Source organism: Erpetoichthys calabaricus, chromosome 10, assembly GCF_900747795.2.
Source record: "Erpetoichthys calabaricus chromosome 10, fErpCal1.3, whole genome shotgun sequence".
Classification (NCBI taxonomy): domain Eukaryota; kingdom Metazoa; phylum Chordata; class Cladistia; order Polypteriformes; family Polypteridae; genus Erpetoichthys; species Erpetoichthys calabaricus.
In genome coordinates, this window is record NC_041403.2 from 67,729,581 (window position 1) to 67,754,574 (window position 24,994).

The following is a 24,994-nucleotide window of genomic DNA, read 5'->3' on the forward strand; positions in this document are numbered from 1 at the left end:
GATGTCACATTCAAGTGACCATGCCTACCGAGTTACACAATCACTCCCCTGAGATGTTACAGCATGGAATCCAACTTGTGGAAGACTGAATGCATAGCCATATAAAAAATGTAGAAGCAACACAACAGACATTGTAAGATTTAATCACTGAAACCTGTGATGACTAACCCATCAAGCTATTACCATATTGTGGTATTAAATAAATATACAGAAATACATTTCATATTTATTATAAAGGACATATCTGCTTACAGTATACATTTGCTTAGCTATATTTTAAAAGTTACATTTGATACACTTTCTTTACTGAAATATGGAAACAGTTTTTCTACATTATTTAAATAGTGGAAAAATGTGTCATTACCTTAAAATGCGCAACATACTACTTCAATTTTAAATTATAGAAAAAGCAAAATGAGCAATAGTTTAAATGTCAAAAAAGTAAACATCACAGTTTTACACCTTAAATAATTTATGATGTGCAAAAAGCAGATTATAAAAATGCATATTACAAAAACCATTATCTAAGCAAAATGCTATAAGGTCATAATAGAGTTGCATCATGAGGGAGTTTCAAAGAAAAGAGTTTAAAGAGGATGGACGTGATTTACTATCTGAAATGTATTCCCACACATGTACTAATGACATTTTTCTCGCTTTTGTGCCTGAGGTCAGAGGCAGGAAGGAGGATGGTATTTTAAGAGAGGCCAGATGCCACTCTGAAAGAGGCAGGAGGGAGGATGGAAGTTTTGCTTCAGGTATTGAGGTAGTCTTCTTTTAGGATGGATACTTTCTTGGCGGAGGTAGGAGGGAGGAAGAAGGATATCCTAAAATGGACACGCTACCTGCTTCTTATGCTGTGCTTCATTTCTACCAATTGATTTTTGATTTTGATTTGATATACTTTGCTAATCCCTGAAGGATTTCCTTTTAAAACTGCAACATGAACAAGTTAAGTAATATGCTGAGAGACACCAAAATGAGTCAGAGATGGAGATTGAGCTCAGAACCTTTGGGTTCAAGTCTAAAACCTTCTTAGCCTTTAGTCAGTATGTGACATCACAACATTTTTTGTGAATTCTTATCATTTGCTTAAGTGTGTAATTATAATCCGGATCACCACACAAACTCGGTTTGCTCACTGACCTCTCGACTCTCGTGGCACTCCATGCTGTAGTTGGCTCTCACCACCATGTACCGTTCTTTCCACTTCCTCATATCCTCGACATAGTGCAATACCACCTGCTCATGAATGACTTGCTCGGGGTTGGTTGATTCCTGTAAAAGGAAATGACAGCCCACTAACAAATCTAGACATTTACATTGCTACACATAATGTAAAATATCGACTAGGCCATTAGTAGGTCATGCCTAAAATACCTCAATGTTTTGTGATTTCACCTAAAGTGATTGGTTATAAGTCACCTCAAGGTCTTCAAGCAAATTTATTTATTTATGTTCCTCTGACTTGTGTATTAATGCTGTTTTATATATTCCAGCTCTCTCTTCAAAGCTATCTTTGCCATTTAGTGCTTTATTATAAGATAGTACTTCAGTCTCCATAGACACTTGTAGATAAAGCTTTTTGTTCAGGCCAGCACTACAATTCTACCACTTAGAGCCCAGGCCCACTGGATTAGACCAATAAATCACAGACACTGCTGTATGAGTTTCTGTTTTACTTTACGGTTTACATGCAAAGATGGTAAATACAAGCTGAAGAAGCAAGATAACCCAGTCAGTGCAAAAATTTAGACTCATTTAAAAATACTGTAAATCGTTTGCCAAGGCACAGGGATATGTTTTGTCCTAACAATCTCGTCTTACCCTTTGCTTGAGCAGCTGAGATGGCACCGCCTTGTGCTGCTCTACCTCATCTTGAAGCTGCTTGAAATAGGCAACCATAAACTGATACTTGTAGTGAGGTGTGAAATTCTTCAGCTCTGCTTCAGATCGGCCTGATTTGAAAGAAAAAGAAACAGACATGTTAAACGACTTGCTGAAACCATTACTCTGTCTGAGACAAATGTTGCTTTTGATCTTAATTAGTCCCGGTGTCACACGGATTCAAAATTGTCTGACTTTGACTACATGAGACTCGCATTCCCTTTGAGTTGCATTATGTGTCTATGTTTGTAGTCAATATCTTGAGAGACCTTAGCACTTATACAAGTATAAAACATAAAGTATATTTTTAAATAAAGTATAAAGTATACTTTTAAATAATTTGATGAGTTTTGTTCTGTTTTTTATTCTATTATAATTTTACTTTTGACACATAATGGACTAACCAGGGCTAATTCCTTTCTTGGGCCTGGTGCTACCTAGATAGGCTCAGCCCCCTTCAATCCTGAATTTGGTTTCATATATTATGTTAAGGTTATAGATTTACGGTAGCTTCTGGCTTTCAGCAATGTGACAATGAGTGACATAAAGATTGCCTCAGGATTTCCAAACTATGAACAGGAACAACTGATTTTAGCAAAAATGGCATAAAGGTTCTCTGTCGCCAAGAGATTAGAGGTGGGTTGTGATGTGGGAAGGACAAAATGGAAAGTACAGGAGAAAAAAAACCTGTGGGCTAATCAAAGGACTTCCTAAATGAGTGAGCATCATCTCCTCACCGTGTCACAAGCTAATGTCAACTAAAAAGATACAGTCTGTTATGGCTTAATAAGGGTGGGCTTCACAGCCAACACTGAACTGCATTATGAGTGTTCAAAAAAGGGTGGATGGGTTGCTTTGCTCAGTCTCTTTTCTGGTGTTGCTTTATATAGTGTGTTTATGAAAAAAATGATCCCTTGCCATCTGTCTAACAATGTACAGAAAATATTAGTAATAATCTGAATTAATCAGTTATCTTCTTCAGTTTTGGGTCATTAAGCATTACGGTGATAATGGTTATTCTTCTCTTACAGAGTCTCCAATATCAGGTCATCACAGTACATGGTGTATTTATTTACAGTCTGAGGGTCATTATAACTTAATTGAAAAATGTCAAAGAAATTTTAAATGATTAAATATCCACATATGTATCCTTCCATCTTCTGATCTTGCTTAGTCGATTAAGAGATTATAGTTGCTTAAGTATCTCTAAATTGGACCAGGCAGAAATCACACAGAGAGAACACCAGTCTGTCCATCACCTGCTTGTTCTAACAGGGAATGACTTTACAGAGTTCAAATGGGGTACAATACTGGGTCCATGATCAGAATAACGTCCAGAGCCAAGGAAGCCTGTAAGACTCGGGGCCCGGTAGTTCACAAAAGATACCGGCCACAGTAGAGTGAGCCAGAGCACAGGCAAATACGATGCACATATGGATATGCATTTCTAAATCCCCTTAATCCAACGTAAGCTCATAAGTAGCCAGAGTCTATCCTGGCAGGAAGCAACCCAGTATGGGAAGTCAGTCCATGGTAGAGCACACACAGAAAAATTAGATTACCCACTGACTTACTGAGAATTGTTTCGACCTTGAAGTTAAAAATCAATTTCCAGGTTAAACTGCATAAACACTGGGAAGACATCAGAAAGTAATAAGTTTCGATATTGTGAGGTGACATGATACCATTATTTTCTGCTCTACTCTATAAATAATTTAACTGATCCAGTGTAACTGAGTAATCCTGAAGACAAATTTAATTCATTTTTACCACAAGATATACTGTATTTTTGGATTTTGAGAGGAATCTGAAATCCTTGGAGGATTCACATCCAGAGCTTACTATCACAGACTGTGGACAGAATTAAGTCCAAGGCCCTGTAACTGTGTAGAGAAGTGCCAACCATAGTGCCACATTCTACTGCAACACATAAATATAAATTAACAGAGTTAGAGGAAAGTTTTATCAAAGTCCATCTGCAAAAGGAATAAAGTGGTCAAGCAAACACTACTCAAGTAAAAAAGGCGAGAAACTGATTAGGTTATGTAGATGTTTATTATCCAGAGGGCTATTTAAATGGTGGGGCTGATTCCTGTCTTGTGCCTGGTGCTGCCCTCCAGAAGCTTTGAGAATATTAACATAATTTAAAATTCTCATTTCTACTCATCCAATTCAGGGTCATAGGAGAGTGAAGCTCAGGCCAGTAACCTTGGATTAAAGGCAGAAAGTAGCCCTTAACAGGGTAAAAGCTTCACCACAGAGCTCGCTCATGGAATAACCACAGAGCTGCCAATTTGGAATCGCATATTACTTTAATACATACATCTTTAGTGATGTGGGAGAATAGCGCCTGAAGAAATGCCTCAAGCAGACAAGAGAGAATGTGTGATCTCCCAATGGATAATGACCAGGGAGTGGGATTCTAACCCAGGATGGACCCATAAGTATAAAGCACTATGCCACCCTGGCTTGACAATGCTATGATTGTTTTCTGTGTTCAGTTACCTTTCACATGTTCTTAACATAAAAACACAGAAACAAAAAAGTCAGCTTGAAAGCCTTTGCTAGAACCTTTCGCTATACTATCTTAAATAAGATGTTCAGAAAGCAGTCTGACTCTCAACCTTGTGACAGGCAAGGTAACAAAATCTCCCTAAGAAGTGTACATTGGCGTATTGGTTACATTTATTAGCTTATTCATTGTGAAGAACAGGTTGTAATGACCTTTAATTCCTCTCACAGCGAGATCACACAAGCTCTGCCCAGTCTAGTAAGTGCATGTGAACCCATAAATGTCAGGCAAAGCCAGAGTAAACGAGCACTCTGTACTGTGCCAAACCAGCACAAACTGGCTAGAAAAAAGGGGAAAAAAGATTAAAAATGTGCTTTTGAACAGTGGAATTTTCTTGTGCTTTTAAGATCTCAAACAGCAAAGTGAAAACCAAGATAGTTGTGTAGAGCGCTCACAATTGAGTCTATCCATTTCAAATCATGATAAACATGGTAAGAGCAGATTTTGCTGTCTATTCCTAACACTCATCAAACTGGCACTGTACCCAGACTGAGGGCAACAGAAAGAAAAAAATAAAAACTCTTCTGAAGGAATTTCTTTTTTATAGATTATTATGTGGTGTTTATGCTAGCCAGACCACTTGTGTGGTGTGGACAGGGTGTGTCGTCGTGTTTGCAGATGGTTAATGAGTTAGCTCATTTGTTTAGCAAAAACAAGAAAGGGGCAAATGCCACACGATAAAAGCATGAGTGTTCACAGCAAGACATCTAAATGGGAAAAGCATTTGTCTTTCCAGTTTGTTCAAGGAGAAATCACACTCCAGCGTTACAGACTTTCAGTTTTTACTTTGAAACTCATTTGGAGTTCATTTCACTTAAACGCACAGGCAGGGTATCTTCCATACAAGGTGCTGCTGTCTGTCAAATGGATGAAAAAGTAAGGCTTGCGCCCTGACCCCTGACCACAGCTCCTTCTCTTTAACCACTTTGACCCTCCTACTCCTCTGTCTTGACTGTGTAGTACTGTGTATCCGCTTGCCCATAATCATACCAGAGGTTGCAAATCTGTAAATTTAAGTTTAATTATCTGATGATAATGATAGTGTCATTTACAAGCTCTTTAAATACTTCTGTAGTACTAGGGTGTTGTACTGTGTTAGCCATTATGGATGTAATGACAAGTCAAGTGACTTCTCAATACTTACTTCTAACACCTTTATCAGGATCTTGGCACCTGCTTCAATTCCTCCACTGCCTGACTTGGACACCTCAACCTTTACCTTACTAGAGCTTCATTCTCAAGGGAGGCCTGTGATATGTTATGTGTTTATCTATTTATATTTATTTATATCCATATACTGTATATATCCATATCAATCAACAGTATATCTATTGTTGCACTCGCATGCACAGGCAGGAGCGGACCGGGTCTCAAAACTGGCCCGGGCATCCTTCAACGAGTGAGGTGACGAGGTCGACCCACTCGGCCAATTATTCATTGTAATTGTCTTACTTCGTGATGAATGGCTGAAAATGGAACAACAATGATATGACGTCAAACGAGGACGAGGTCATGAGTGGGTGTTAATAGAACTTTACTTAATTCAATGCCAAATAATTACCCACATAGGCAGTTAGGCGGCCTAAAGCAAAGTAAGTGATTACAGGTATGAAACAATTATTTTCAACTCTATAATCAAACTGCTCATTTACAACGGAATAAATTATAACCAAGGTTATAATGAAAACTTCACATACATACATACATACATACATACATACATACATACATTCATACATAATACATGCAGATAGATAGATAGATAGATAGATAATTTTATTAATCCCAATCGGAAATTCACATACTCCAGCAGCAGCATACTGATAAAAAACAATATTAAATTAAAAAGTGATAACAATGCAGGTAAAAACAGACAATAACTTTGAATGTTAACGTTTAATCCCGGGTGGAATTGAAGAGTCGCATAGTGTGGGGGAGGAACGATCTCCTCAGTCTGTCAGTGGAGCAGGACAGTGACAGCAGTCTGTCGCTGAAGCTGCTCCTATGTCTGGAGATGACACTGTTTAGTGGATGCAGTGGATTCGCCATTATTGACAGGAGCCTGCTAAGCGCCCGTCGCTCTGCCACAGATGTCAAACTGTCCAGCTCCATGCCTACAATAGAGCCTGCCTTCCTCACTAGTTTGTCCAGGCGTGAGGCGTCTTTCTTCTTTATGCTGCCTCCCCAGCACACCACCGCATAGAAGAGGGTGCTCGCCACAACCGTCTGATAGAACATCTGCCGCATCTTATTGCAGATGTTGAAGGACGCCAGCCTTCTAAGGAAATATCTATCTATCTATCTATCTATCTATAGTCGGCTCTGTCTTCTCTTGCACAGAGCATCAGTATTGGCAATCCAGTCTAATTTATCACCTAGCTGCACTCCCAGGTATTTATAGGTCTGCACCATCTGCACACAGTCACCTCTGATGATCACGGGGTCCATGAGGGACCTGGTCCTCCTAAAATCCACCACCAGCTCCTTGGTTTTGCTGGTGTTCAGGTGTAGGTGGTTTGAGTCGCACCATTTAACAAAGTCCTTGATGAGGTTTCTATACTCCTCCTCCTGCCTACTCCTTATGCAGCCCATGATAGCAGTGTCGTCAGCAAACTTTTGCACGTGGCAGGACTCCGAGTTGTATTGGATGTCCGATGTATATAGGCTGAACAGGACAGGAGAAAGTACAGTCCCCTGCGGCGTTCCTGCGTTACTGACCACAATGTCAGACCTGCAGTTCCTGAGACGTACATACTGAGGTCTGTCTGTAAGATAGTCCATGATCCATGCCACCAGGTATGAATCTACTCCCATCTCTGTCAGCTTGTCCCTGAGGAGCAGAGGTTGGATGGTGTTGAAGGAGCTAGAGAAGTCCAGAAACATAATTCTTACTGCACCACTGCTTCTGTCCAAGTGGGAGAGGGATCGGCGTAGCATATAGATGATGGCATACTCCTCTCCCACCTTCTCCTGGTCTATCTATCTATCTACGGTATATTATATAGGACTATATAAATCGCTTTATCAGGCAGATAATGTTTAGTAGTTTAGAAAATTAATTTTAATGTCAGACAGTAACAGCACATAAAATGTATTTCATGAAACGGCCAGCCCATGACCAAACCAGAGTCAGTGGCCCACCAGGCATTGCCCAAATGTCCTAATGGCCAGTCTGCCCCTGCGTACAGGGATATCAATGGGGTCTGATAAGGTAATACTACCAGCACAGCTTCCTGAGGGAATGTGATTGCCTACACCTTCTTCTCTCTAACCTGCAGACCAGAGGATGAGCCCCATGACTAACTATGACCCAACTTCTGCTTTGGTAACAGAAGTCTCGCTGCCTCCACGCCAAGGGCTATTTAAGATACAAAGGTTCAGGGAGTCACTGTTCATGAACAAACCTGGAAGAAAGGAGGATGGAGCTCCACATAAGAGACACCAATTTAACAGCCTATGAGAGAGGCTACAAAAGAACGCAAGCAATCTGTGATATTTTTGGACTTTTCTTTGCTGATTTTCATTTTGTTAAATGAAGTACCTGGCTGGTCCACAGCTCTATCATCTCTCTCATGTTTAATCCCTTAAAAAATATATATGTGCCAACAGAAAAAATGTATTTAGAGTTCCAAAAAGTGGAGCAATACAAGAAGATAGTTTAATGTTCTCAAATAAAGAAGCTAGCACAATGATAGACCACTTTCCAGTTAAAAATTTTAAGATCTTTGTAGGCATATAGCCCAGTACCTGTTTAAGTAAATCTAACAAACAGGTGCTAATGATCAATGACACCATGTGTAGATTAAACCAAAGTTATCATATGAAACAGAAACAGCAGTGAAGAGGAAATAAAACTGGGCATGGGACAACCAGACTAAAAATGTGAGATTGTAGTAGTTTAACATGCAAATCATACACCAAGACAAAAGTGAGAATAGCAACGAGACATAAGGTGGACACCATGCATCATCAAGTTCTCTCCCAAGCAGACATTTTGTGGTGGACAGGTGTTCCCAGATGTGCTGGCCAAGCACTTCTGCAGAAGCAAAAACAAATGGACAAGGCTAAGGACCAGAAAAGCAGAGTACAGCAAACAAGAAATTCATCAAAATTACTTCCATTAAAAATTGGAAGATACCTAAAACAGCTAACCAGCACAGAACTGTCAGAAACCACTGGGACTGGAAGACCCATCAACAGTTTGAAGTAGCCTTATGAGAATTGTTGTTCGTGGAAGGGTTGTGACCAAAAAGCCATTCCTCTGAGGTGGAAATAAAGGGAAACGTCTCACCTACACCCAACAACACGATGGCTGAGGTGTTCAGTGGGTGTTCTGGACCGATTAGTCAAAATGTAAAAATTTTGGGCTCCAGCAGCTGGCAGTTTGTCAGCCGAAGCCCTCTGTGTGGGGTTTACATGCTCTACTCTTGGTCTGGTTAGGATTCTGTTCAGCAAAAATGAGTGTGGATGGATGTGTGTTGTCACACACGTGCGCATGGGAGGCAGCTTGTAGCGGGGCCACATTGTGTTTAAATGTCAGTTCTAAGTGTGTCTCGTTTCATTGTCCCGTTTACTGTTTGTGCATCAGTTAATGCTGTCCCCGTAAAAGGGGACGGATGATGAAAGGAGACCACAGCCGCAAACCTGGAAAACACCTGTTTACAATCAATCAATCCCAGCCGTCACAGGACTATTTAAGCCATCAGGAGGAGAAGGAGGAGAGAGGAGAGAAGGAGATTTTTCATTCACGACCACGAACCAACTGTACCTGTAATTGTCCACATCGCGCATATCCATCCAGTTTGTTTTTCCATCAGCCGGATTTATTTCAAGGACCTCACCACGAGAGACCCCGGGGTAGGACTTAATCATCCACCACACACACGAGGATTCACGGTGAGGCTGTTCTATTTTTTCCGGGGAGAATCAAACAACGCAATTTCACAAATTCAGTCATCCGCTTTCAGGACAGTTTCTTTATTACCGGACTCACGTTCTCATTCATTTTCAGTTTATCATTCATTGTTATTCGTGTTGTGTGCTTATTTGTTACAGGGACAAGGGAGGGTTTTTGTTGTGTGTATATATATATTTGGTGGTGTCTTGTTATTGCTGGGGTGAAGGGATATTTATATTTATATATGTTTCTATTTTTTACATATCTTATTTCACTTAATACATATAATCCGTTAAATTTTACATCCTGTTTTGTGTGCTTATATTTTTCACCGTCGATTGTGGGGAAAAGTTTAATTGATAAGAAGTACGGCTTGATAGTTAGATTATTTCTCAGTAAATTATCCAGGCCACTGGTCTTGGAGGTGTAGCTGCCGGCTGGGTAAAAGGGGTCGGCCGTTACAAGCTAAAGGGCTCAAAGGAGGATAATTAAAACGCCAGACCAGGGGGTGGCAAGGTGCACTAATCCTTTCTGTCTTTCCATGGCAGACCAGTTACGGATCCTGCCTGGCCTGGATGACATCACTTCCGGTAACGACACTGAGGACACCACTCCAGTCATTCCAGTCACTTCCTCTGCCATCCCTTAAAGCCGCCATCTTTGCCTCATCCAGGCAGTTCTGTTTTAGACTCAAACCTGTATACAACTGTACCCCATTTAACCAATTTTGCAGCCAGGAAACATTGTATGGGTGGCTGCCCCAAACCTTTTTATGGCTCCTGTCTATTCTTTTGGCAGTCTGTAAATTTGCACTGCATTAACTCCCTCCAATTCTGGCATCTTCCTTACAATTAACTATTCTGGTTTCATTTTAATAAAAAGAAAAATAAATTTTGGAAAGTGGATAGACATTGGCTCCAGCAGACCCCCGTGGCCCTGTGTTCGGATACAGCGGGTTGGAAAATGGATGGATGGATGGATGGATGGATGGATAGACATTATAGTGGCAAATGTATGGTTGTATAAGGGTATGCTGGTCATACAAGCAGAAAGCAATCTTTATTACAGATTACAACTTCATAACATCTTCAGATATTTAGGAATTTCTAATAGAACACCAACGGTTTTATTCAGGCAAAAATTTTCTTTCCAAATTTAGCTAAGTATTAACAATTGTTTGCTTAAATTTTGACATAGCTGGTCTTTTTTCTCAATTATTCTTTTTCTTGACAGAAACTTTCATGCCAAGGAAAATGAATGCTATGGAACGTGTCTGGCTGCACCACTGAAGCCCTTATTTCTCTGCATCTGGACTGCAGAGCAGTCCCTATTAACCCCTTGAGATCTAAAAACATTTTATTCTTTGCACGTATTGCTTTTTTTTGGACTGACATTGAATCAGATTGGCACCCCAACCTACAACTCACCATCTAGTGTTAATGACCATTTTCCTCACAGAAAGGATCATTTATGCTGCTCTGGCTGCACTGTAGCACAGTAATAGTGCTGCTGCCTCACAGTAAGGTGACCAAGGTTCAGGTCTTCCATGCGTGGAGTTTGCATGCTCTGCCTGTGTCTGTGTGGGTTTGCTCCAGTTTCCTCCCACAGTCCTAAAGACATGCAGGTAGGTGAATGGGTGATCCTAAACTGGCCGTGGTGAGTGTGTGTGTGTGTGTTTCTCCTGCGATGGACTGGCATCCTATCCAGGATTTGTTCCTGCCTTGTGCCCTATGCTAGCTGTGACAGGCTCCAGCAGACCCCCACAACCCTGTTCAGGACTAAGCAGGTTAGCAAATGACTGACTGACATTTATTGCTGGTCCTTTCCTGAAAACTATTTTTTTAAACAATTTTATTTCGAAAAACAAAATGCTCTTTATATTATTAAACTGAACAGAAAACAAGAAGTAACATTATGTGTGACATTTATTATAGTAAGCACCAGCATCCTCAAATCTAAGGCTCTTGGCAGGTCACATATTCTAATGATTTAAATGTTTGGATTTTCCAGTAATGAAAGAGTTAATCACAAGGGCTTGTAAGGATGTTTTAAAAGCATTCATAACGGGTTCTCCTAATAAATCTTTTCATAATTATTTTTCCACTCCATTTAAGGGTGGGTGAGTGGTGTGGGGTACAGTGTTTAGCACTGACGCCTTACAGCTCTGTGGACAGACGTTCAGCTCCCAGTCACCGTCCATACGAGTTTTATTCAGGTCTTTTATTTTTCCTGTCACAATCCCAAAGTTACAAGTGTTCACTGAGTAACTTGCTTTGCAATGCACTGGTGTCCCATTCTGGGTTGTTTTCTGTCAACTGCTTGAAACTGCTGGGAAAAGCTCTGTTACCCACTAAGCCGAAGTGGGTTCAGAAGTGAATGAGGAAGTTGGTCAACTATTGCTTTGTGCCCGGTGCTGCCCAGACTAGCTGCTGCACCCAACATTCTTGTAATAGTAAAAGCAGACTTGATAAATGGATGGATGCTGCATATGCAGATCACTTTAATGTTAAACAAACATCCCGAGTTACTGGAACATTACCAGTACAAACCATAACAGACAGCCTAGTGTATATTCTCTCTTCAGTTCCCGTTTATAAAAACTGAATTGCTTTTTATTATTGGCATACGGTATTTCTTACTGGCAAGAATTCCACCACATATGTTGGTCTTTGAAATTAAATAAAACGCTTCTGCAAGTCCCTGGTCAAAAAAATAAAAAGGGGATCTCCCTTTTGCCACTTTTCATGCACGATAGATGCTACCAATCACCCACTTGTGTATAAAAGTGGACAAAAAAAAATAAGTGGGGCGTTTGTATAAAAATATTCCATATTTTACTGACACGATGGAAAAATTGAAGAGAGTGCACTTTGTTGCTGCTGGATGTGTCTCAAAGCCACAAGAAGCATTTGATTGCAGCTATTTCAACATGGTCTGGGTTAACTGGAGTCCAGAGCATGCCTTTCTGGGGCTACACTTTCTCCATTTTATTTATTTACAAGAGGTGTATATAACTAAATGAGGAAAGTCTGGATGGAAAAGTTTAGAATTTGTGATAGGATGAGGCTCTTTTGGCAGTCCTTCAAACCCTGAAATAACATTAAGTAAATGAAATATTAAAGAGGAGGAAAGAAAAAGATAAAATAGAAAGTACCACTAGAAAAAGGTAAACCCCTGCTGATCATCTGGGCCTGACTAGTCTTGAAGCTCTGTGTATTTGGTAGGATGGTTCAGACACTAGCCCACCACACCTACCGCACCTAAATCCACCCTTTTAATTCCTCTGTTTCTGGTGACCTCCCTAACTTATGATTGTTGGACATTTGTCCACACTCCTTATTATGCCAAAGGCTGCGATAACTTCCTTCCTGGAGTCACTTCTGGCTGTGATCAACACAAACATTTTAAAAGAAAGACCATTAAGCAGGTAATTGTTTTTCTATTTATATTTAAGTGACAGACACTGAAGAGGCTGAAATTTAAAATTAAGCTTCGGTCTGATTATCATCCAAATGTTCAAAAACTGGGCAAGACAATAAATCTGGTCAAGACCATGCTTAAAATGGAAACCTGAAAGTTTTAACAAGACAAAGTTTTGTTTTTAACTATTTGAATTAAATAGAACCCTTTACTTCATTTGAGGAACAGGTTTTGTTTCTTCATTATAAATGTGAAGTCCAAAGAAAAGAAATCTGTGACAGCTCATCTTTAAGTAACTTTGTGATCATTAAGAAAATGCTTGGCACATCCACTCACCACTGCATCATTATGGGGAAGTGTCCATGACAACAAGTGTTTCACAAACATTTGCTTACATCACAAAACCACAACCAAAAATAATATGAAAAAATAATCTTTCAAAAGCTCCTTAACTAGTCCAGATCGACTAGAAATCATAACACAAGCCAAGCCCCATAATCTCATCCAGTGGCTTTCCATTTCATCCAAGGATTCTAGGTTAGTCGTTCCTCAAGTGGACCTGCTGTCCTTGCACCCCTGAACCTTCAATGCTGGGATTGTCCCCTCTAGATGGTAACAAGTGTTGCCACTGCTTCCATACACAACCCCTAGTGCTAAGGGAAAGTATTGCATTCTAGTTTGTAGTATGGAGAATATATAGAGGCCACACTGCCACCTAGTGCCCTTGAGTTTTAATATTGGCATATTCAGGGCCCCACTGCTTTCTTAGGCCTGGTGTCATCTGTGCGAGGTTTTCCTCTGAGTAACCACTACTGTATTTGGGAACACAATGGTGGCAAAGATAAAGTCTGAATGTACACGAACCACACCAACATGAATATCAGTAGGCACCATTGTGGCACGGTAGCAATGAAACCCAGTATATCTTCTGGGTGGGGAAACATCTGTATAGGATTTGGAAGTTATCCCCATTCTCTTGTCTATTTCTTCTACATACTTCCATTTCTTTCTACCATGCAAACCTTGCAGCACAGGTGATTTTAAGTAAAGGCCACTTTGATGGCGAATTGGTAGTAGGAGTCTTTCCCCTAAACCCCACTCCCTAGAATTCTGCATTAAGGAACTGCATAAGAAGGCAGATATGGATCTAAAAAACAACACCTATATTGATGAGTACATGCTGACATGGAAGGAAAAGTCAACTGCAGACCTCATACCTATTGATACAAGATATAGGGATAGTCAATTACACAGAAGCTGGTCCTCATTGAAGGGCCTGTCATTCAAAACTGATTTGAGCAAGTCTCCTCTTTAACAGTCTTGTGTCCATTCCAGGTTTGGTTGCTGCCACAGTTGCACAGACCATGAACTCTGAAAACAGAGATGGGCTATAATATCCTACACTATGAAAACTATACCACCTGCACGTCCAAACAGGAAATCCATCTGTAGCTATGCATGTTTGGGCGCCAACTGTACTTGCATGGAAGACCACCTAGGAAAAGCTTGGGTTGCTGCAGAAGGAGTTGTTAGTGAGGACTTCAGAAAGTGCTTACCTAGAAGCCTGCGTGACGGGGACACAGTGCTGTAAACATTGGTGCCATCCCTTGGATGAGACGTAAAACCGAGATCCTGACTCTCTGTTGTCATAAAAGATTTCCATGCATCTTTCATAAAGAGTAGGATGTATCCCAATGTCCTGGCTAAATTGCCCACCACAGTTTAATCATTCTGGCCCTGTAATTATGCCCAGTCCCTTTCTGGCTGTCTTTCTCACCCCTGTACCACCTAAAAACTAATGTGTGGTGAGCATACTGGTGCAAAATGTTTCCCGTTGCATCATCCAGGTGGATGTTACACATTGGTAGTGGTAGAAGAGGTTCTCCACTGTCTATGTAAAGCGATCCGAGTAGATTAGAAAAATTCTAAATAAATGTAACTATTTCCAGAATACTAGGTCCATTTTACATGTCAGCCACAAAATTGAATCCATGAACTGATGTTCTCCTTTGTGTTTTTGTCTCTCTTCTGTTTATTCTCTGTTGCTTCTTTGCATCTGATGACCGATACGACAATCTCTGATCAAATTATCTAACCATGAAGGTGCTCATGAATGAACATATGCTTTAAAACAATATGGCAAGGTCAAAGCAGATGAGGAGCCCAAGGATTAAGAGGTCCTGTTGATCCTCAGGATTAATGCTAGGCCATGGACAGGAGTGGTATGCTGACATCTATTTCCATCTTCTCTCTCTACCTTACTTACAAATTTGTTATCATTACAATTATATGACACAGAAAAGGATAACAGAATCATTCATCTCTCTCTCTCTCTCAACCAATACATGATGGATATTGGGTACCTTCTAAAGATAAATACATGTAATTACCTTTAAATATTTTCTATTTCTCTGATTTATAATCTATAATGCTAGTATTAGCATTCACATCATACATAGCTTTCTCACCAAACTGACACACATGTCCACTCCACAGAACTAGGAGACACACACTGCAGCTGCTCAAGTCACCTAAGATACATTATGTTATGATAGCACCACGACATGTCAAAGAAGTCAAAAAACCTCACACCAGTAACCACTGTAAAATTTTTTCATATTGAAACCAGTCAACAAGATTAGCAACAGCACTGTTGACAGTTATGATACAATTTACACAAATTTAAAATTTAAAATGTTTGTTTCTTAACTAAAAGGGGTTTATCTGCTGCATATACATGGCTAAAGGCTGCTGTCTAGATGCGGTGCCTGTTGGCGTTTGTGATCACAAGACACCGGATTTGCTTGATCCTTTGCGTTTTGAATAAAACTGATAAGACTGGTGATTAAATATGATTTTCAGATGGTAAGTCAAATTGTGCAAAACGATAAACAATGCAATGATTACATTGATTCCTGGATTGAGAAATTATGCATGGCTAATATATGAAAGAAATTAAAACTTTGTCAAGAATAAGAAGGGACACCTAAGTTGGGCCTGATAAACAGAGTTGTCCCAGGAAATACAGGATGTTTGGTCCTTCCTAATTATAGAGTTTTATCGTTGCAGATCTGGCTTACAATGCGCCTTTTAAAAATGCAAATGATTCGACTGAGGTCACTTTGAATAAGCAGCAGCTGCAACCATTTATGCTATTCAAACCCTGAGGTCCAGGAATGCCTGAAGAAATGCAGCATTCGGTAGGCAAGGGATGGAAATAAAACCACACAGGCATGCTCTTTAGCATGTACATAACCTGGAGAGAAAGAGTGCAGTGGAAAATGTCTATCATGAATTCAAGTATTCTTACAAAAGTACCTTGTGCATTTGATTTTTTACTTCTTGGCTAATATGCTTAAGCAGTAAAATGAAAAAAAAAATAAAAATAAAAATAAAAATGTGACTGCTAGGAACATGTGTGTAAGATTTCACTTAAAAGGTCTCTTTTCTTTTTTCACTTTCACACAGTACTACATATTATTGGAGCCAGCTCAGATACCCTCTCAACACATGTACAGAAAGGAAAAACAAAAAGATTAACATGAACTAATAACTGAAAGATACTAAAATACCCAAAAGGTTAGTAAAGGTTCAGCAAATTCAGCTACTGAGGGCACAGTTGGTAAATGCCTGGCAGATTCTAAAGAAGTTTTAATAGGCTCCTCATCCAGTGAATTTCATTTTTTCTAATTTTAAGTAAAACAAGGCATCCTATTCCCATTGTGTTTTGGTACAAGGGTTAGCTGACCAAGACAAGATATCAATAAGCAGTCATGTTCAATCTTGTGTTACCCAAACAGAACAGGGGATTTTCCCAGAAAATGTGACCCAGTGGAGTAGACAGCACTGATTGCGTAAGTTAGTAATAAAGGCAGAGGGACACTGGCTGTGATTTAAAGCAGCTTAAGAAGTGGCAAATCCCCTGGACAACTGTTTAAATCTTGGCTTGGGTGTCTGCTGAGTGTAGCTGGCATGTTTGTATGACCTTTGTTTCATATGCTTCAGGCTCTTCTGGCATCACAGAGCTGGAAAATTAATTAATTATCTTAAAAGAACCAGAAAAGCACAATTTCAAACAATGAAGCAGGGCCTGAATTCCATCTGTGGCAGAGGAAGGATTACCCCCAGTATAATAAACATGGGGGCCACCATTTTATTATTTATTACATCAGGGGGATTTCAGCATACAATTTATAGAGAATGATAATATCATCATGGATTCAAATTTTCTTTGACATGTTAACATTTAAGCATTGCTCTGGGCTAGGTCTTCGACCTGCATGCAGTGTTGTAGAGGCATGTCAACCAGACCAGACCAACAACAGGCTCCATCCTGTTAGAAACTCAGGGTGATTATCATCCAGCCCTGGAGCTTTGCCACCAAGGAGAACAGCAACTTCAGTTCTAGTGATGGATGAGTTCTCTGATTCGGCTTCCTCAAAAGAATGCATATCAGTGGGATTTAGGAGGTCCTCAATGTGCTCCTTCCACTGCTTGACTAAATCCACAGTTGAGGTCAGCAGCACTTCATCCCTGCTGTAAAGTGCATGGTCGAAGTACTTATTCTCCCATCTGAGTCACACAACAATTTGTCAGAAATGCTTTTAAGCCAACTGAGAGTTATTTTTCATTGCCTCACTGAACACCTCCCTTACCCAAGTTTTTGCTTCAACAACTGCCATTTCTACTCTCTGTTTGGCCTGTCGGGACCTGTCAGCTACCTCGAGTCCCACAAGTTAACTAAGTTCAAAAGTACTTCCTTTATAAGTATGACAGCTCCCTTTACCAATGGGGTAATCGGGAATTACTAATATGCCAGGCACCAATTACCTTATGTCCACAACTCTGCACTGCCATCTCAGTAATGGAGTCACAGAAAATTGTCAATTCGTGTTCATTGTGGTGTTTCTGGAGTATGCATACTCAGCCAGCTGTTACCAGCTGAAAGCTTGGTTGGTCCGGGACTCCACCACAGTTGACCTTTGTCATAATTTTTGCAGACAGAATTTCTAGGCTGAGCCAAGGAGTGGAGGTGGTCCAGTTCAATGGCCTCAGGACTGTATCTCTGCATTTGTGGATGATGTGGTCCTGTTGGCTTCATCAAACTGTGATCTTAGACATGCACTGGGGTATACTGCAGCTGAATATTAAGTGGCTGAAATGAGGATCAGCACCTCCAATTCTGAGGTCATGGTTCTCAGCCGGAAAAAGGTGGCTTCCCCTTTCTAGGTTGGTAATGAAGTGCTGCCTCAAGTGCAGGATATTAAGTATCTCAGGATCTTGTTCACAAATTAGGGAAGAAGGGAGCAGGACATCGATAGGCAGATCAGAGCAGTGTCTGCAGTTGTGCAGACATTGTACTGGCCAGCCGTAGTGGAAAGGGAGCGGAGTCAAAAGGTTGATCTTTGGGTAGTGACCAAAATAACTAGAGGCAGAAATGAGTTTCCTTCACCGGTATCTGGACTCAGCCTAACAGATAAGGTGAAAAGACATTCAAAGTTTAAAGCAGAGCCACTGCTTCTCCTCATCAGCCAGTTGAGGTGGTTCAGGCATCTGATAAGGATTCATCCAAGGCGACTCCCACTGGAGGTGTTTTGGGCATATCTAAATGGGTGAAGACCTGAAGGCAGACCCAGAACACACTGGGGAGTTATATATCTTGGTTAGCCTGGGAATACCTCAGTACCCCCCCCCCCCCCAGCGGGATTGGAGGAGGTGGCAGGAAAAAGGGACATCTGAGTATGATAACCTTAGACTGCTGCCCTCGCAACCCAGATTCAGATAAGCAGCAGAGGATGGATGGATGGATGGATACCAACCAGATGTCCCCATATTTATTGCAGAGTCACTGGGTGCTATGTAGTAGTATTTGGACCAGGGCAGGAGCCAGCCTGGGCAAGATGGCAGTCTGCTGGAGGGCATGCTCACCCATACACCAACACTGCCTCACAATAGACCACTTAAACTAGCATGCACTTGTTTAGGATATATAGACGAAAACTAGAGTACCTGAAAAGCCGCAAGGAAATAGGGAAAGCACACAACATTCAAAAAGACAGTAGCCACACCAGAACAAAAACCCAAGCAAACAAACAAAATATTGAGATATCATGGAATTCATATAAATAGAAAAGCTGTTAATGCATGAGTATATTACCATATAAACAACACAGAAATCAGTACACATTAGTGTGTCAAAAGGTTTAAAGGACTGCAGACCTCTTATTTTTTGATAAAAAAAAAGAGCCTGTAAAGTCAAAATACATCTGCTAGAAGCTACAGAGGCCAAATACATTTTTGCAGATGTATGTAAAAGAATGTAGAAGCTTCCTGTGCCAAAGGAAATTAGGAGAAGACAAGGCCTGCCTCTGGAGACAATGATAGCGCTCCAAGATGACAGGCCAGAGGCACACCACTGGGAAAACTATCAAGGTAATAGTTTTTTCAAGACGTAATTAAATAATTTAATTAACAAAGATTCAGATTCTCCTGGGAAATAAAACTAATTTACAGTATGAGAGGCTACAAAAAAAACACAATTACAATAAGGATGATATTAATAATAAAGATTTTAATGCTCAAAAAGACTTCATAACATTTCACATAAACAGTAAAACTGTAAACAATTCATTGATTCTGAATGTGTCAAAAAATGCGTAAAAGTGACCAAACTTAGCGCAAACTTCATTTTCAGACATGAATTGTCTACTGATAAAGAGGACGATAGCAATGAGAGACTGAAACCACCAAGTTCCAAACAATTTGGCAGCTGTTGTCCTCACTCTTCAAATATTCAAATATCCAAAAATTCACTTAATTTTATTCTGCTAATTAATAAAATTATAGTAGCATATCGTTATGTACTAGTGCATTACAGTTCCAGAGACATGTATTTAAATTCTGTCCCAGTAACATTTGGTGTAAGGCTTGCACATTCGCTCTGTGTCTGTGTTGGTTTCTCTTCTAGTACTGCAGTTTTCCTCCCACAGCCCTACAGATATGCAGGTTTGGTTGTCTGGAGACTCCAAACTGGCTCAGTTTGGGTAAGTGTATGAAAATGTACTACTAGACATACAGTCATATGAAAAAGTTTGGGAACCCCTCTTAATTCTTTGGATTTTTGTTTATCTTTGGCTGAGCTTTCAAAGTAGCAACTTCCTTTTAATGTGTGACATGCCTTATGGAAACAGTAGTATTTCAGCAGTGACATTAAGTTTATTGGATTAACAGAAAATATGCAATATGCATCATAACAAAATTAGACAGGTGAATAAATTTGGGCACCCCAACAGAGATATAACATCAATACTTAGTTGAGCTTCCTTTTGCAAATATAACAGCCTCTAGACACCTCCTATAGCCTTTGACGAGTGTCTGGATTCTGGATGGAGGTATTTTTGACCATTCTTCCACATAAAATCTCTCCAGTTCAGTTAAATTTGATGGCTGCCGAGCATGGACAGCCTACTTCAAATCATCCCATAGATTTTCGATGATATTCGAGTCAGAGGACTGTGACGGCCATTCCAGAACATTGTACTGCTCCCTCTGCATGAATGCCTTTGTAGATTTCAAACTGTGTTTTGAGTCATTGTCTTGTTGGAATATCAAACCTCTGTGTAACTTCAGCTTTGTGACTGATGCTTGAACATTATCCTGAAGAATCTGTTGATATTGGGTTGAATTCATCCGACCCTTGACTTTAACAAGGGCCCCAGTCCCTGAACTAGCCACACAGCCCCGCAGCATGATGGAACCTCCACCAAATTTGACAGTAGGTAGCAGATGTTTTTCTTGGAATGCGGTGTTCTTCTTCCACCATGCAAAGCGCTTTTTGTTATGACCAAATAACTCAATTTTTGTCTCATCAGTTCAAAGCACTTTGTTCCAAAATGAATCTGGCTTGTCTAAATGAGCATTTGCATACAACAAGCAACTCTGTTTGTGGCGTGAGTGCAGAAAGGGCTTCTTTCTCATCACCCTGCCATACAGATGTTGTTTGCGCATATTGCACTGAATTATAGAACGATGTACAGATACACCATCTGCAGCAAGATGTTCTTGCAGGTCTTTGGAGGTGATCTGTGGGTTGTCTGTAATCATTCTCACAATCCTGCACATATGCCGCTCCTATATTTTTCTTGGCCTGCCAGACCTGGGTTTAACTGCAGCTGTGCCTGTGGCCTTCCATTTCCTGATTCCATTCCTTACAGTTGAAACTGACAGTTTAATTAAACCTCTGAGACAGCTTTTTGTAGCCTTCCCCTAAACCATGACATTGAACAATCTTTGTTTTCAGATCTTTTGTGAGTTGCTTTGAGGATCCCATGCTGTCACTCTTCAGAGGAGAGTCCAAAGGGAAGCACAACTTGCAATTGACCACCCTTAAATACCTTTTCTCATGATTGGACACACCTGTCTATGAAGTTCAAGGCGTAATGAACTAATCCAACCAACTTGGTGTTACAAGTAATCAGTATTGAGCAGTTACATGCATTCAAATCAGCAAAATTACAAGGGGACCCACATTTTTGCACAGTCAGTTTTTCACATTTGATTCATTTCGTACAACGAAATACTGCTTCACTAAAAATCTTTGTTCGGAAAACACCCCAGTACTCAGATGTTCCTAGGAAATGAAAGACATACCATTGTTATCTTTTTTGTTGAAAGCAGAGGAAATCATTATGCAGACTGAGAGGGTTTCCCAAACCTTTTCATATGACTGTATAGTGCAATAGCAAGTGTGAAAACGTATATTAAAAATACACATCGCTTCTGTAGCTGTGGTGTTGATGTCATACCTGTCACAGTGTTTTGTTCCTGAAGCACAGTGGGCAGTTTCTTTTATTCTAAACAGTCTGCACATGGCATACATTTATATTGATGAATGCGTTTAGTCATCTCAGTGGGATAAAGCAGACATTTCTGCACCCTCATGGAGTTTCTGGAATCAAGATAAACTCTTAATGCTAGCCTACATTTACTTCATAAACCACATTTTCTTCTACTCCCCAAAGGCACACTATTAAATTAACGGGTAATCCTTAAATGGCACCTTGTTCAAAAAACGAACACATAGAAGAAGTGACTGAGAAGTCTTCAGACTGACTGTAGTGCACACATCTCATGAGGTGGCAGCGCAATCAAGGTCAAAGCCTTGGGATTGTACACTGGTAGCAAGGCTGCTTTCAGTTCAGTCCTTGACTTGTCATAGGCATTTATTTAATTGCTCTTTTGCAATTGCAATCCGCTAGCATTTTTATAAAGCTGCTCAAGACAATAAAGTATTCAACAGACTTTTAAAATACTGAATGAGATAAATGGAACAGAGACAATGAGAAGGGCAATGATATTCAGGGGGTGGCATTTTCTAACCTCTAAAACATTTAGCAAGAAAGAAAATTATCTGATGAAAAAAATATACTACAGTTGCCGACTTTCAAGAGAATTTAGAAAAAAAACAGATTACCTGATTCACATTTTTGGAATGCTGCAATAAAACTAGAGAATGTGAGGGAAGGTACTTTAAAAAACAAAAGGTCACCATGCTCAAAGAATCTTCATTTGGAGAATGACAGGTCTATTCTCAACCCTTTTTAATCAACCCTCATACAACAATTGACTGAAAGATAAAGTCACTCCAATATAATTATAGTCAGGTGCCTGTCGGAGGCTGGTTTACACCTCAGGCCCAGTGCTGCCAACAGACTCCCATTATCCTAAATAAATTAAACTGATTTGAGAATGGTATGGCATTCCAATCCTTCTCAAACTGAACAATTCTGGATTGTCTTGCTAAGATGTAGGGTGGCATGGTCACACAAATAACCTCTCCATAATGAAGACCTTCTTAGAATGAGTGCAGATACATTGCTCAGATGTTTACGTGGATTTTTTTTTTTTTACAGCTGGAGCACAGGCAGGTTAAATGACTTGGGGTCAAACACTGAAGAAAAGGCAGGACTTTAATTGGCAACCTTATGGTTTAGAGATTAGCTGTTTATCGATTACACCACACCGCCTACAGTACGCTATTGTGAAGAAATGAGCAATCAAAGGCTAAGTTTAAACCAGAGGCCCAGATAAAGAAATGGGAAGTCACAACACACAAGGCGGACACCTGGCTTGAAGCAGAGTGGGCATGGTGAAAACTATCAATGGGAATGAACATGACAAGTGCAGTAAGTGAACTTTCACACACAGTACCAGCACTTCAGAGTGTCTACAGGGCCGACTATTACAGCTCTCTAGATTCATGAGTTCAATAACAGTTAGCACCTGCTTTATGTCTGACTTGCTAAACAAGACCAAAACACAGCTTCCAATAAATCTGTAATTGTATTCAGCCGGATGCAGATGTTTTAATAAAACAGTTTTACACAGCATGGATAAAGCTCTTAGATTATATACATCTATTTCACTCCTGAGGCAAGTCCTGCGGTAGGTGGCTATTTGATGATAACAATAATTTAATGAATAAAAAGATTAAGGTCCAGTAATTTCAATTATTTTAGGATGGCCACTGACAGTGCCCCAGAAACTTTGTTTTGTGAGAGTGAACCTGGCTGATCTTCTTTAGAATCCAAGTCTGGGTGTCTTGATTTGGAAGCAGCCATACCATATGCACTTCAGAACAAGCCGTTCAAATGAAGCTAAGCACGTTTGGGCCTGGCCAGTTCTTGGATGTAGAGACCATCTAGGAACAGCTTGGGTTGCAGCTGGAAGAGGTGTTGGTGAGGTCATCAGAGAGCGCTTACCCTATGGTCTGTGTGTGGATCCTAATGCCCCAGAGCAAAGACGGCACCGTCCTTAGGTTTAGATGTAAAACCGAGGTCCTGACTCTCTGTAATCGTAAAAGATTCCTGGGCATCTTTCGAAAAGAGTAGGGTGTTTCCCAGTGTCCTGTCTAAATTGCCTATGATGGCCTGTTCATTCTGGACCTCTAATCATCCACTGTCCTTTATTGGCTTACTATCTCTCCCACCCCTTTACCACATAATAGCTAATGTGTGGTGTGCATACTGGCGCTAAAACGGCTGCCCTTGCAGCAGCTGGATGCAACAAATTGGTGGTGGTTGAAATGGTTCCACACTGTCTACATAAACCGCTTTATGTAGATTAGAAAAGCACTATATAAATTAAACTACCTAACTAAATAGATTATTATAAGTGTGCAGTGCGTTCAGGAAGTATTAAGACCCCTAGACTTTTCACATTTTATTCTGTTGCAGCCTTATGTTAAAAGTATTGGTAACACTTCAGTTTAAGTACTGCAAAAATGCATTTGTTACTCATTTACAAAGACTTCTTTTAGTCTTAATTACAGTTATAAGGAATCAGTAGATAGGTTATTCATCTCTGTGCAGCATGGCATTTGATATGCTGGTAAAATTACTTATGAATATGAAGGATTCACAGGTCTTATAGTTAAGTATGCAATATCAAGAGACATTTGTCTCACATAAGCCACCTCTGACTGTTCCAAAGTGACGTTATTTTAGTAGGTCACAATGCACAGGTATTAATATCCACTCTCTCTAAGTGTCATTAGCATCAAAAGAAGCCTTTGTTAGGGTCTTGTTACATAAAAGTAAATAAGTTATAAAGAGTAACATTTTCAGTACCTAAACTGAAATGTTAATTTTAATAATAATAATAATACATTTTATTTCTTTCCTTCATCAAGCAACACACAATATCCCAGAATAACACACATGAAAGCAGGATTTTAGAGACGTTTTTTCAAATTAATTAAAAAGAAAAAAACTAAAATATCTCATTGATATAAGTATTTGGACCCATTACTTAGAGTACTTTGTTAAGGCCCCTTTGGCAGTCATTACTGCCTGGCGTCTTCTGCGATATGACACGACAAGCTTCGCACACCTGAATTTGGAGATTTTCTGACATTTTTCTGTGCAGATCCTTTCAAACTCTGTCAAGGTGAATGAAGATAGCCAGTGGACAGCTATCTTCAGGTCTCTCCGAAGATGATTGATTGGGTTCAACTCCAGGCTCTGGCTAGGCCACTCAAGGACATTCCTAGAGTTGTCCCCTAAGCCACCTGTGTTGTGCTTGCTTTGAGGTTAGGGATATTATTCTGTTGGAAAATAAATCTTTGGTCCAGTCCGAGGTCCAGAGCATTCTGGAGCAGGCTTTCATTAAGGATATCTCTTTATTTTGTTCCATTCATCTTTCTCTCAACCTTGACTGAT

At 40.1% G+C, this 24,994-nt stretch overlaps 1 protein-coding gene across 1 annotated transcript in view; it reads right to left on the minus strand.

Moving 5' to 3' along the window:
- Positions 1-24,994, minus strand: part of niban1a (niban apoptosis regulator 1a) — a 117,524-nt gene that overhangs the window by 43,291 nt on the left and 49,239 nt on the right. Inside the window, exons 2-3 of the mRNA XM_028811367.2 lie at positions 1,828-1,958; positions 1,147-1,278 (exon numbers count right to left, since the gene is read on the minus strand). Of these exons, the coding sequence (XP_028667200.2) occupies positions 1,147-1,278; positions 1,828-1,958 (263 nt within the window). The remainder of the gene's footprint in view (positions 1-1,146; positions 1,279-1,827; positions 1,959-24,994) is intronic.